This window comes from Moschus berezovskii, chromosome 11 (genome assembly GCF_049115385.1).
Source record: "Moschus berezovskii isolate FMDL1 chromosome 11, NW_MosBer_1.0, whole genome shotgun sequence".
In the NCBI taxonomy this organism is placed as follows: Eukaryota; Metazoa; Chordata; class Mammalia; order Artiodactyla; family Moschidae; genus Moschus; species Moschus berezovskii.
In genome coordinates this window covers 97637893-97650594 of record NC_142470.1, presented here as the reverse complement: position 1 = coordinate 97650594, position 12702 = coordinate 97637893, and the positions used below count along the sequence as shown (strand labels likewise).

Below are 12702 nucleotides of genomic sequence, written 5' to 3'. Positions count from 1 at the left end.
GCAAATAGATGGAGAAACAGTGGAAACAGTGTCAGACTTTAGTTTTTGGGGCTCCAAAATCACTGCAGATGGTGACTGCAGCCATGAAATTAAAAGACACTTAATCCTTGGAAGGAAAGTTATGACCAACCTAGACAGCACATTAAAAAGCTGAGACATTACTTTGCCAACAAAGGTCCATCTAGTCAAGGCTATGGTTTTTCCAGTGGTCATGTATGGATGTGAGAGTTGGACTGTAAAGAAAGCTGAGCGCTGAAGAATTGATGCTTTTTGAACTGTAGTGTTGGAGAAGACTCTTGAGAGTCCCTTGGACTGCAAGGCGGTCCAACCAGTCCATTCTAAAGGAGATCAGTCCTGGGTGTTCATTGGAAGGACTGATGCTAAAATTGAAACTCCAATACTTTGGCCACCTCATGGGAAGAGTTGACTCACTGGAAAAGACTCTGATGCTGGGAAGGATTGGGGGCAGGAGGAGAAGGGGACGACAGAGGATAAGATGGCTGGATGGCATCACCGACTCGATGGACATGAGTCTGAGTGAACTCGGGGAGTTGGTGATGGACAGGGAGGCCTGGCATGCTGCAATTCATGGGGTTGCATAGAGTCGGACACAACTGAGTGACTGAACTGAACAAAAAAGAAACAGACTAACAGATACAGAAAGCAATCTAGGTGTTACCTCTGGGGAGGGGAAGGGCAATATAGGAGTAGAAAATAAAGGGGTACAAGCTATTCTGCATAAAATAAGCTACAAGGATATAACGTACAACACAAGGAATATGCTTAATATTTTATAATAACTATAATAAATGAAGTGTAACCTTTAAAATGGTGAATGACTATATTGTACACTTGTAACTTATACAGTATAGAAAAAGAAATATTAACAAACTTGATTTCATAAAAGTTAAAACTTTTTCTTCATGAAGCCACCGGTAAGAAAATGAAAATCAAGCCTCATTCTGTGAGAAAATATTTGTAATACACAGAGGATCTGCTATCTTGAAAATATTAAGAATTCTTAAAATCATGACACAATCAATGGATAAGAGTGAACAGATACTTCGTAAAGATATAAAAATAGCCAAGAAGCACAGAAACACTAATCAACATCATGTGTCATCAGGGAAACACAAATTAAAACCAGAATAACATATCATTTCACATCCGCATTTAGAATGGCCAAAATAAAAATTAACTGGAAATACCAAGTGTTGGCAATGGAATTTGCATATGCTGTTGCTGAGAACAAAAAATGATACAGTCAGTTCCAGCTTTGGATAAGCAATCATAACCCATTCTGTCTCTGCTACTAAGTAAGCTATAAAACTGAGACAGACTACATGGTGCAGTTTTTAGAAGACTTTTGAGAAATAACAGGAGCTGGCAATTTGTTTTACTGCTACATCTGAAGTACCAGTAAAACAGAGAAGACTTTAGCACTGTTCCCTTTGGTATCCAATGACATGAACTCAATAGAGCCTGACCCTTAGAAGTGGACATTAGTATAGACAGACCTCCAGAAGAAGCCTTCTATTCGGGCAAGAGAAGTGGAATTGGAAATACTGTGAAAATCCCCCGTTTTCTTTTCTCTCTTTCTAGTAATCTCAAGCACTCAAGTGATTACATGGTGGCAGCAATACAGCAGTAACAGGGAGTTTAAAATTCTGACGGAGGGAAACCCTTCTCTTCCACTGGAGGTGTGATCTCAAGAGAATAAGGCAAACCTGTGATGGTTTTTTTTTCTCTGTCCTGAACCACTTGGCACTGACACAGTCACAGGAAGCACACAAAAAACACACAAAAGAAAGGGCTAAGTTAAGCCCCTGCTTTCTGTTCTGAGGACCTGAAAAGGGGAGCTCAGGTGAAACACATAAAGGAAAGCATCTATTACGATGGTTGATAAATACTGACCGTGCCACAAACTGCTGAGGATGGAGAGTAACTGAAACATCTGTACACTGCTAGTGGGAATACAAAGATACAGCTATTCTGGAAAAACAGTTTAGCAGAGTTTAGTTCTAAACAGTTCTTGTAAAGTTAAATACACACACATACCACATGACTCAGCAGCTCTAACTATAGATACATATATATATATAAACATATTATTTTTTTAGCAGCTCTAACTACAATCAGCTAAAACTGGAAACAACCCAAATATCCTTAAAGGAGTCAATGTACACAGATAAACTGTGCTGCTTTTTTTTTTTAACTTTTTACTGCTTTATACTTGTAAAAAGTAAAAAAGTAATTAAAAAGTAAAAAACTACTGATTCACAAAACAAGATGGACAAATCTTATATACACTTTGTAAAAGATGCCAAACCTAAAAGGCTATTCTATATTTTATGATTTCATTTACATGACACCCTGGAAAGTACTCTCAGTACTTGGACTGAAAGAAATGCTTCGTATGGAACTGTGATGTGGATTAATCAAAAACTGACAGAACTAACCTTTCAACCACAAAAACTGAATGTGATAGTATCTTAATTTTTGTAAAAAATTAACCAAGTTATCGGGGCAAGATGGAATATAGGATGTAAGAAATGAATCTAACAGTATTATAAATGAATCATATCATCATGCTAAAGTGTATAGGGAAGAAAATAACTAACCTGGGAAACAGCAACAATGTCTGGACTGAATACTATACATAAAAAACCTGTACATAGTTGGAGCATTTGTTTCTCACCTGGGTATGGGATAAGAACTCTGAAGCTACCTATACTAGGGTAAATATACTGTAGATAAGGAGAGCCATGTTTATCACCATTGGAGAAAGAAGTTTATAAATAAAAGGAAAAAGCTAGAATCAACCCCATGGTTCTGGACTAGCTGGAGGTATCAACATTGACCTGTGATTTTTAAAAAAATACACACACACATTACAATCAAGACAAAATGACTATAGATGTAGACACATGTGTGAGTTAATGCCTATAATCTTTAGCTTTATTCACTCAGCAGGGCAAGAAGCAGTGTCATCCTAGTGTGTCTTAAAAAAATCAAAACATAAAGCAAAAAATATCTTGAAACAAATGAAACTGTGAACAAAACATATCAAAACCTATGAGACAAAAGCAGTTCTAAGGACATTAATAATGATAAATGCCTTCATTAGGAAAAAAGAAAGGCCTCAAATAATCTCACACCTCAAGGAATTAGAAAAAGAATGGACTAGCCCAAAGCACACAAAGAAAGGAAATAAGAAAGATCAAAGTAGAAAAAAGAAAGAACAAAGGGAAAAAAAAAAAAGAATCAGAGACCAGAAAAATAGAAAAGATTAAGAACCTAATTTTTGATGATAGACAAAAATGACAAACCTTTAGCTAGAATAAGGAAACAGGACTAAATCAGAAATGAAAGAGAACACATGACAATTGATATACAGGATCATACGAGATTATCATGAACAGTTATATGCCAACAAATTGGATAACCTAGCAGAAATGGATAATTTCTATTATCCATAAGATTCATACAACTTACCAAGAATGATTCATGAAGAAATAGAAAATATAAACAGACCAAAGTAGTAAGGAAATAAAATCATTAATCAAATCTTCCCAATAGATGGTTTAAGTGCTGAATTCTACCAAACGTTTCAGAAAGGAATAATACCAATCCTTCTCAAACTTGTCCAAAGATTGAAGAGAGAGGACCATTTGCAAACTCATTTTATAAGGCCAGCATTACCCTGATGACCCAAAGCTAGGTGAAGATACAGAAAACTACAAACCAATATCTGATGAATACAGAGTTCCAGAAAAACATCTATTTCTGCTTCACTGACTATGCCAAAGCCTTTGACTGTGTGGATCACAAGAAACTGTGGAAAATTCTGAAAGAGATGGGAATACCAGACCACCTGACCTGCCTCTTGAGAAACTTGTATGCAGGTCAGGAAGCAACAGGTAGAACTGGACATGGAACAACAGACTGGTTCCAAATAGGAAAAGGAGTACGTCAAGGTTGTATATTGGCACCCTGCTGATTTAACTTATATGCAGAGTACATCATGAGGAACGCTGGGCTGGAAGAAGCACAGGCTGGAATCAAGACTGCTGGCAGAAATATCAATAACCTCAGATATGCAGATGACACCACCCTTATGGCAGAAAGTGAAGAGGAACTGAAAAAGCCTCTTCATGAAAGTGAAAGAGGAGAGTGAAAAGGTTGGATTGAAGCTCAACATTCAGAAAACAAAGATAATGGCATCTGGTCCCATCACTTCATGGGAAATAGATGGAAAAACAGTGGAAACAGTGTCAGACTTTATTTTTTGGGGCTCCAAAATCACTGTAGATGCTGATGGCAGCCATGAAATTAAAAGACGCTTACCCCTTGGAAGGAAAGTTATGACCAACCTAGATAGCATATTAAAAAGCAGAGACATTACTTTGCCAACCAAGGTCCGTCTAGTCAAGGCTATGGTTTTTCCCGTGGTCATGTATGGATGTGAGAGTTGGACTGTGAAGAAAGCTGATCACCGAAGAATTGATGCTTTTGAACTGTGGTGTTGGAGAAGACTCTTGAGAATCCCTTGGACTGAAAGGAGATCCAACCAGTCCATTCTAAAGGAGATCAATCCTGGGTGTTCATTGGAAGGATTGATGCTAAAGCTGAAACTCCAATACTTTGGCCACCTCATGCGACGAGTTGACTCACTGGAAAAGACTCTGATGCTGGGAAAGGTTGGGGGCGGAAGGAGAAGGGGACGACAGAGAATGAGATGGCTGGATGGCATCACCGACTTGATGGACATGAGTTTGAGTGAACTCCGGGAGTTGGTGATGGACAGGGAGGCCTGGCGTGCTGTGATTCATGGGGTCGCAGAGAGTCAGACATGACTGAGCGACTGAACTGAACTGAGTGAGTCGAACTGAACAGACATAAAACTTCTCAACAAAATATTAGCAAACCAAATTAAACAGCGCATTAGAATTATACACCAAGATCAACTGGGATTTATCCCTGAGGCATAAGGATAGTTCAACATATAAAAATCAGTAAACATGCCACTTTAATAGAATAAAAGATAAAAATCATATGATTATTTCAGTAGATGCAGAAAAAGCATTTGACAAAATACATCTTTCTTGATAAAAACTCTCAACAAATCAGGTATAAAAGAAACATCCCTCAACATAATAAAGGTCATGTATGACAAACTCTCAGCTAACATCAAATTCAGTGGTGAAAGGATGAAGCTTTCCCTTATCAGGAACAAGGTAAGAATGCCCACTGCTAGCACTTTTAGTCAACACAGCACTGGAAGTCCTAACCAGAACAATTAGGCAAGAAAAGGAAATATAAGGCATCCAGTCACAAAGGAAGAAGTAAGCTGTCTTTCTTTGCACATGATATGATCTAACATCTAACAGAAAATCCTAGAGACTTCATAAAAAGAAAAATGTTAGAAATAATCAATGAATTCAGTAAAGTCAGGATGCAAAATCAACATAGAAAAATCAGTTGTACACTAACAACGAAATATCTGAAAAGAACTGAAGAAAATCCCATTCACAATATTCACCGAAAACTAAGACTTTGATGAAGAAAATTGAGGAAGACACAAACAAATGGGAAGACACCAGAAAAGTATTGTTTAAACATCCATATTCCTCAAAACCATCAATATATATTCAATGCAATCCCTTCCAAAATTCCAATGCCATTTTTCATAGAAAGAGGAAAAACAATTCTAAAATCTGTATGGAGTCACAAAAGACCCTGAATTGCACAAGCAATTCTGAGAAAGAACAAAACTGGAGGTATCACACTTCCTGACTCCAATCTATAACACAAAGCTACAATTGAACAGTATGGTACTGGCACAAAAACAGCCACATAGATCAGTGGAACAGAACAGAGAACCCGTAAATAAACCCCTACATATGCATTCAACTAGTATTTTACAAGGGAGCCAAGAATACTCAGCAGAGGAAAAACAGTCTCTTCAATAAAAGGCGCTGGAAAAACTAGATCATCACATGCCAAAAAAATGAAATCGTACCCCTATTTTAACACTAACAAATTAACTTGAAATGGGTTAAAGATTTAAACATAAGACCTGAAAACATAGCTCCTACTAAAAAACACAGGGAAAAAACTCCTTGACATAGGTGTTGCCAGTGTTTTTTTAGATGTAACACCAACAGCACAAGCTACAAAAGCAGAAGTCAGTACGCAGGACTACATCAAACCCCAAATTTTCTGTACAGCAAAACAGTCAACAAAATGAAAAGGCAACCTACACTGATGGACTTTTGCAGCATTATGCCAACTGAAATAAACCAGACAGGGAAAGAGAAGTACCATGTATCACTTACATGTGGAACCTAAAAAAGAGGACACTAGAATGCTGTTTACCAGAAGCTGGAGGGCAGGAGAAATGGGGAGATACTGGTCCAAGAGTACAAACTTCCAGTTAGAAGATGAGTTAGTTTTTGAGATCTATGCACAGTACTGTGATGATAGTTAAAAATAATGTGTTAATATAGGTGAAAGTTATTTTACAGTATATCTTAAGTTTTCTCACCACAAAAAAAGTAATGATAATTATGTGATAGCAAGTGTTAGGTAACACTATCATGGTAATTATTTTGCAATATAAGTGTATTAAATCAACACACTGTAAACTTTAAACAAGGTTGCATATCAATTTTATCTCAACAAAGCTAGGGGGGAAATCCTATACTCCAAAAAAGAAATAAGTATTCTTTGGAGAAATGATTGATTTCAGGGCTGTGACAGTGTACAGTACCTAATCATGTTTTTAATTGCTAAAACTGAATCAATTTGAGTAGTACTGGATTATAATCCAAAGGACGAAATAAATGCCCCTGAGTCCATATTAATGTACATGGAAAACTAAAGGAATAAATAAATGGGAGGAACAGCTCTTGCTTACAGAAGAATTCCAATTAATAAATGTAGAAGGAATGAAGGAAATGATTTACCTACCAAGATTCTCTCTTTACAGTGGAGAATCTTGATAGATACCACTTTTGTCAAGTAATCAAGGTTAACATCATCAGTAATTGTATATCAACTTAACGTGCTTCCTGATGAAATGCATAGAAAACGGATAACCTCAATTTAATCTTGAGACAACATCAGACAAAGCCAATTTGAAACCAAAATAACTAATTCTCTTCAAAGGTCGTGAAAAATAAGGAAGTCTGAGAAACTGCCTTCAGTTTCTCCAGGAGATTAAGGAGACAGAACAACTAGAGGAGATTAACTAGAGAGAACAACTAAATGCAAGGTGAGACGGTGGGATGGATCTGAAACAAAAGAGGTTCATTTTTGGAAAAACCAGGTGAAATCCAAATTGGTCTATACATTTAATCATAATTTTGTATGATGGAGAATTTCTTAGTTTTGGTAAATGTTTTACAGTTATGATGTTAGGATAAGATGTTAACATAAGAGCAGGTTTAGCAAAGGGTATATTGCTAACCTCTAAAACATACCCCCAACGGAACTTCCCTGGTGGTTCAGTGGTTAAGACTCCATGCCTCCAATGCAGGGGGTAGCCTGGAAACTAAAATCCCCAATGCCACACAGCATGGCCAAAAACAAACAAACAAAAATCCCCCAGGTGATCTCTGCTTCCTGGTATTCATGCATTTGAGTAATCCCTAATCCTTGAGGATTGGCCAGAAATACTGATTCATTTCTTTCTAGTATTAGAATGTGGCAGAGGCAGTGAGATTCACTTCCAAGGTTAGATTACAAAGTAAAGTCTGTGTTTTGTCTTGGGCACATCTCCTGAACTCTCACTTGCTCTCTTGAGAAAAGCTTAACTGTCACAGCTGCCTTATGGAAGGAAGAAGCTGTTTCTGGCCAATACCATGTGAGTGAGCTTAAAAGGACATCGGTCTTACTCAAGTCTTGGGATGGAACCACAGCTTCAGCCAATACCTTGTTTGAACCCTGTGAGAGACCCGAAGCCAGAAGCACCTAGCTAAGCCATGCCTGGATCTCTGACCCACAGAAGCTTTGGGGTAATATTTACTGTTTTAAGCTTCTACAATTCAGGGTAATAGGTTACACTGCAATAGATAACACAGGAACTCTACTATTTTTGCAGCTTCACTAAGTCTAAATTTAATCTTAAAACAAATTTAATATTCTTAAACATTTTATATATATATACACACATATACAGATGAGTGTCTATATTATTTACAGATTCTGGAGTCAGACAAACTAGGTTCAAATGTCATTTTTAACAGTTAATGGTCATATAATATGGGGCAAATCATTTAATCTCTCTAAGGTTTGTAAAACCTATAAATTGAGGTAATAATATCTACCTATGATGATTATACTAAGTATAAAATGATATAGACATCGACTACAGTGCCTAGCATTTAGTACATTCTGGAACAAACAGCATTGTTATTAGTTCATATTTATAATCAGCTATAATTTTCTTTCTCATTCAAAGAATTCAGCTCCAATAACTTGACACTTTATCACTTAGAAGAGTTTAAGTATTACATGCAAACTTGTCAATCTTTTAATTTCTAAACACTTTTCACACCCAAAAAAGATCTATTTATAATACTATGGAAATCAGAGATTGATCTTGTTTTTATCTGCCCCAATCCAATTCTCAGTCACTAACTTTCAGAGCTATAATGGACCTCCAAGCTTTCCAACTATTTCTTCCCGCCAATCACCCATATATGAGTGCCAAAGATATTAAATGACTTGTCCAAGAGCACAGTTGATAGGATAGTTTAAGTATGGCTCAGGATTTGGGAGACATGGTAATGTGGTGAAGAAGTGCTTGCTTCCATTGAACAGACTGCATTATTTGAAACAACTGCTGTTTGCTGAAAAAGCAGCAATGTCAGTGTCTCAGTTTTCCAGGGGGCAAATAAGGATACCATGACCTACCTTATAGGGTTAACAAGCATTAAATCAGGTAACGTATGTAAGTCCCTCACTGCCATGACTACCACATGTGGATGTTGATTAAACATTTTTTCCCTTCTTTTCAAGGCTCACCACTATGATCTACTACCTTCTCAACTATAACGTGGAAACATTACACACAGAGGGTAAGTGTTAGCCATCTAGTAAGGACTCATTAATGTAAAAGTGAATTAATGATAGTCTTAAAATCAGTCTGAACAGTATAAATCTAATGCTTTTACCCCTAAACTGGGTTTTCACTCCTACAATCATTGTGAAATAAGGTATCACATTAGGGACCACATTATCTTGACATATACTACTTGTGACATTAAACCTTGATACCTTGGTTAAAGTGATGTCTGCCAGGAATTTTCACGGAGAAATTACTGCTTTGATATTCATTTAGAGAGGAAACATGAAACAGAAAAAAAGAGAGAGGGGGAGAGGGAGCACATATATGCATGCATCCCCTTCCAAAGCCTGGTCTTCAGCATATTTCCAATGTAATAAATAAGGAATTATTAAATTGTACCACTTGGTGATCAACGATTCTTCTGAGTAATGTTTTAAAATACTTGATGTCCAGTTGTTTTCCAGAAGTCTTTTGAGAGTATAAATATATTACATTCACATGTTTTCTCTTACTTAGGTGTTCATTCCTTGAAAGATTTCAAGATAAGGCAGATAACCACCTCCCCTAAGAAAAATTAGCTGCCTCTCCCCCAAGAACTTACACTTGCTTAAGTATTTTAAACCCTTTATCATAAATTTCATCAGCTTGCTTGTCATCACAATGAGACTCACCGATCTGCAGATACCGGAGACCCTTCTGGATTGGAATATTCTTCCAAATCTGAACTGTTCACTTGTGTTTGCCTTGATGTTACTATCTGGCTATTCTGATAAGGTATGGTTTTCAAGTCCTGAGTAATAACATTACTATCTGGAAGAGGAGATGGTATGACTTGAAAGTCCGATGAAGATTTAGGTCCTAGAAAACCTAAAGATTCTTGAGTCTGTGCTACAGGTTTACTGATCAATAATTTGGAGGTTGGTTCCAATGATCTTGAAGATAAAGTTTGTAGGTCAGAGTTAAACTCACTATTCATCCTTGTTTTAGTGGCAGGATCCAATGAATGAAATCTTTTATCTAAGTTTCCACTATCCAACTTGGAAGGAGTCTTGGGACAAAGAGTTATACGAATACAAGAAAGTGCTTTTCTATTTGAAGGTGGAGTAGATGCAGAAGTTACTACTGTACATTGATTTGGGACTGATGGGGAGACCACATCACTGAATTTGGCTTCAACATCTATCACATCAGAAATGTGTAATTTAGGCTTATGTTCATTATTCTTTTCTACTACAGAATCCTGACTTTGAGGAAGAGGGGAATGGAGTTTTCTCAGGTGGTGATCTACATTTGGGGCTTTGCTTTGTTCAAAGAGTTGACGCTGCTCAAGAAAAATGGAAGAAGGAAGGTCTGAAGCTATATAATCCTTACTTTGAGGAAGAGGAGAGTAGTTTTCTCTTAACTGATCTACATGTGGGGCCTTGCTCTGTTTAAAGAGTTCTCGTTTTTCAAGAAAAATACGACAAGGAAGATTTGGAGCTACATAATCCTGATGTTGAGGAGGGGGAGAATGGTGTTTTCTCACATGGTGATCTGCATGTGGGGCTTTGCTTTGTTCAAAGACCTCTTGTTCAAGAAAAATGTGTGAAGGAAGATCTGCAGTAATAGTTACATTCTTCTCTTTTACTTCTAGTGTGGAATTTGGTCTGCCCATGCTAATGACAGTATGATTATCAGAAAAATGAACTTCTTTGAAATTGCTATCATTTGCACTGGCACTGGGCTTAGGATGACTGTTTTTAAAATCTGATATTTCTAAGGGTTTTTCTTCTTGGTAAGAATGTTCAACAGATAATTTTTGGCTTTGGCTACTATTTTCTGCTAAAACAGTCACAGCTTTATCTGGTGACTGACTAATGATTTTAAGTGATGAAGGGGAAGAGGTTCTCTGTTTTAGATCTCTAGGAGGATTCTGCTCTTCAGTGAAACGAGAATTAACTACCCCCACAGATGCTCCAGAACACTGGCTACCTTCAGTAACACCAACCTTAAGAAAAGAGGAATCTGAAAAGCATTTAGAATGTCGGTGAGATGAGAAAGTGATGGAGGTAGTAAACTTTTTCATGGGTTCTGGGGGCAGCATTTGTGATGAAGAATGACAATCCATTTCTTCAGGTGGCATACAAGCAGGTTCTACTAATTCTGACAGCCAAGGGTCCAACTTTTCATGAAATGGCATTCGAAAGCCCTTGCTAATTTCCAAGTCATCACTGATAAAGTTTTGAAATGGGGAATGACTTTGTAACTGCAAGGAATTCCAAACTTTGAATTGGGAGTTGTTCTGGTCCAGTGACTTGGAAAGGTTGATGTGCCTTGTTCTCCATGATGGTGGGCTCCATTGTCCTCTGCCTATTTCTGAGGGTTCAGCAGATCTAAAAACACAAGGGTGGCTGTCCAATCGGGGTCTTTCAGCTGTTAGAGTTCTGAAACATCCTTTTTCATGGCTCTCAATAATAATGTGACTACAAACAGCTTCTGGCTTGCATCCTATTCCCCGTGGACTCTGTAAATCCTAGAAGATATAAACAAGTTCTTACTTGAATTAGTCTGAATAACTATAAAAACACAACAAGAAAAAGATAGTTAGCTATAGAATAAAATGGCTCATGTTAACTAAGATCACACAGTTAATTTCTTCTAAGTTTTCACTTAAGTTACAAAAGCAAAGACTTTTGCTCACCTTTTTTGTTTTAGTAACAGGGGTCGCTTACCCAAATTCTGCTAGTCACAAGACTACAAAGCAGAGACTCTTCTTTTGAAGCCAGATATGATCATGTGACTAGGTACAAGCCAATGGGAGATGAGCAAAAGCAGTAAGTACAACCTCTGGCTCTTGTCCTTAAAAAATCAAGTTCTTGACCTCCATGTTCTCCTACTACCACCTTCAATCATTACCATCACTATTACTATTTCTTTTTTTAATTGGAGTTTAACTGCTTTACCATGTTGTTAGTTTCTGCTGTACAACAACCCATTATCATTACTCTTGCCAAATGAAAATGGTGATGTCTAAAACAACCCTGGGAGGCAACACGTAATGGTGGCTCAACTGCCCACCCAGCTTGGTTCCTCAGAAGATTTCAAGAAGCAAAGTTACTTTCTTACCCTGGACCTGAAAGAGAAATACTATTCTACCTTATCTGAGCCATTGTATTTGAGTCTCTCTGTTACAGAAACATGGCCTACAACCTAACATTTACCAATAAAAACAGGAAAAAGAATTAGTACTTCTTATTAGGGTATAGGATCAGTGCCTAAAGATACCATAAATATTTAACACTTCTTTGAGATTTCTCTGTTTTACCTCTAAAATTATAACCTGGCATTCTATTTAATTTTAGTGCCACATGTAATTTCATATAAAAATATTTTAAATTGCATTGCCATTTCTCACATAATGCAGATTCACTTTTCCCTATTCCTCCTGCTAAGTACAACTAAAAATCCTTGACATTATAGAACAAACTTAAGAAGAATCTGAAAGGTAAAGAGATAAAAGGCAGACTGGCTAGGGACTCTGGGATCAGAGAATAACAAGGGAGTGATCCCTGGGTTTTCTTTTTACTTCAAATATCCCAGACTTGGAGTTAAAGACAGCAACTATGAACAAAGAGCACAGAATACAAAGA

The 12702-nt window shown here is 37.2% G+C and overlaps 1 protein-coding gene across 7 annotated transcripts in view; it reads right to left on the bottom strand.

Annotated features, from left to right (window-relative positions):
- Nucleotides 1-12702, bottom strand: part of ALMS1 (ALMS1 centrosome and basal body associated protein) — a 205182-nt gene that overhangs the window by 80038 nt on the left and 112442 nt on the right. For all 7 annotated transcript variants that reach the window (XR_016038620.1, XR_016038621.1, XM_055400279.2 and 4 more), the window contains one exon: nt 9745-11585. Coding sequence is in view for 5 of the 7 variants with exons in the window: in XM_055400279.2 (XP_055256254.2) it covers nt 9745-11585 (1841 nt within the window). In the remaining 2 variants the exon portion in view is untranslated. The remainder of the gene's footprint in view (nt 1-9744; nt 11586-12702) is intronic.